Source organism: Propithecus coquereli, unplaced genomic scaffold (genome assembly GCF_000956105.1).
Source record: "Propithecus coquereli isolate 6110/MARCELLA unplaced genomic scaffold, Pcoq_1.0 Scaffold4, whole genome shotgun sequence".
NCBI lineage: Eukaryota > Metazoa > Chordata > Mammalia > Primates > Indriidae > Propithecus > Propithecus coquereli.
Window position 1 is genome coordinate 1,044,633 of NW_012149729.1, and position 2,278 is coordinate 1,046,910.

The 2,278-nt window shown below is 40.9% G+C and overlaps 1 protein-coding gene across 1 annotated transcript in view; it reads left to right on the forward strand.

Moving 5' to 3' along the window:
* Positions 1-1,675: 1,675 nt before the first annotated feature.
* Positions 1,676-2,278, forward strand: part of NDUFA5 (NADH dehydrogenase (ubiquinone) 1 alpha subcomplex, 5) — a 26,174-nt gene continuing 25,571 nt past the window's right edge. The window contains exons 1-2 of the mRNA XM_012652727.1: positions 1,676-1,776; positions 2,100-2,144. Of these exons, the coding sequence (XP_012508181.1) occupies positions 1,756-1,776; positions 2,100-2,144 (66 nt within the window). The 5' untranslated portion in view covers positions 1,676-1,755. The remainder of the gene's footprint in view (positions 1,777-2,099; positions 2,145-2,278) is intronic.

The window sequence follows — 2,278 nt, forward strand, 5'->3', positions numbered from 1 at the left end:
GGGTTTGCCAGTATTTTTTTGGGGGGGATTTTTTGATCTATTCATAAGGGATATTGGTCCGAAATTTTTGTGTGATTTCTTTGTCTGATTGGTATCAGTGCAATCCTTGCCTTATTGAGCAAGTTGTAAAGTGTTCCCTCTTCTTCTATATTTTGGAATAGCTTCTGAAGGATTACTCTTTAAATATTTGGTGAAATTTACCAGTGAAGATATCTGGGCCTGGGCTTTTCCTTGGGGACAGGCTTTTTTCTTGCTAATTCAATCTGTTTACATATTTTAGAGCTATTCATATTTTTTATTTCTTCTTGAGTCAGTTTAGGTAGTTTTATTTTTGTAAGTATTTGCCCATTTTATCTGTCTTATCTAATTTGTTAGCATGCAGTTGTCTATAGTATTCCTTCTTATTTCTGTTTATTTCTGTAAGGTTGTTAGTGATGGTTCTTTTACTCTTGATTTTATTAATTTAAGTCTTGGCAAAGGTAATTTAGATCTTGATTAAAGAAGTGCCAATTTTGTTGATCTTTTCAGAGAACCAGCTTATGGTTTCATTGATTTTCTCTGTTGATATTCTGTTTAGTTCTGCTCTAATCTATATTATTTCCTTTCTTCTGCTTGCTTTTGGTTTAGTTTTCTCTTCCTTTTCTAGTGTTATGCCTCTACTCTTGCCCCACCTTTTCCAGCTCATCATCCTCATTTGTTGCCATATGCCTAAAATCTAATTGCTCCCATTCTTTTTACAAAGTAAAATTCAAATTCTGTTGAATGGCAAACAAGGTCATTCATGATCTTGACCAGGTTATCTTACCAATCAAATCTACCTTTCCACTCACATCAAATAACCTGGAATTATGTATTTTTTACCTTTATTCTTTTGTACATGTTCTCTCAATGTGTGCTTTTCTCCTACTGACTTTTTAGAAAATGCTTTAACTCCAGTCACCTACAATGTTTGCTTAGTTATTTCCTCTTCCCTACTACTACCATTTGCACTTAGCACAAACTTCTTTTGGAACACTTATCGAATTATTTATTAATATATGCCTTCATTGTTCTGTGAATTACAGGATGTGAGATCCCGCCTTAGAATTATATCCCAGTAACTCACACATAGTAGTGGGTGCTCAATATATGTCTGTGGAAGTGAGCAGGGGAAAAAGTGGTATAGTTTGGTATCCCTTCGAGTGGGAAAATGAGAAAATGGACGACGTACTGCAGCAAGTGAAATAGAAAAAAGCACTGGAAAATGGTCTTTCACTGCATTAGGCTTTGGTTCATAACACCGAGAATACTGATATTTTTGTGCGATGAATCAACTTTTCAGCCGAGAGATCACTCAAATCCTCATTTTACTAAACTGGAAGGTAAGTTGAAGAATTCGTAAAAGGTTAAGCAGACTGCAGGTTCCTACAGCGACTATGCCGGAGAAGTTTTTTGGTAGTCTTCAGTGCCTCCCCTAATCTTTGGGCAAACCGTCAGCGGTGGCAGAGGCAGGAGCTGAGACAGAAGAAATCTAACACACAACCCTTTCCCTAATTTTCGCCCTTCAAGTCTAGTTCGGACGCTTGTGCACTCATTGCGCATGCGTTATTTTTTTTCCTCTGGAATGGGCGGGGAAAAGCCTTTGCTCCTTTGGCGATCCTGAGGAGGGTGGAGCCAAACTTTCTAAGGTGACGGAGCAGAGGCCTCGGTGGTCGATTGAGCAGGTCTGAGCGAGGTTCCCAGAGGGCTGCGGGTTTTCGGGTTGTCGGCGGTGTCATGGCGGGTGCGCTGAAGAAGGTAAGACGAATGGAGGTCACTATTGGAATTTAGATTGTGGGGTAGAATCAGTCCGTTAGGCCCCTTTCCCACGGCTGGTGGCCGTAACCGGCGCGGGCTCGGCGGTGCTTTCTGGGGTCTCGTTCTGCACTGCCCTTATCGGTGACCAGGTTAGTGGTTTCGCTCAGAGGGGTAAAAAAAAAAGCTCCGAACAAGGGGGACAGAGTAGCTAACTGGCTTTAGAATAGTTTTACTCAGGGCGGTCGTGCTTTTGCTTTTCCTTAGCATGGTGAACGCGTGGAAACCATAATAAACGGCATGAATCGTGTTTTGTTTTTGAACAGACTACTGGCCTTGTGGGATTAGCTGTATGTGAGACTCCACACGAGGTATGTACCTCTTTTCTTTTTTCATTCTTGAGTTCTCAAGGAAGACTAGAATCCTGCGACCTTGATTGTTGCAAGGTTAATGGGATACTGATATTTCAAGCCCCAAATTACAATCCCACGTGAGCTCTTGAGAC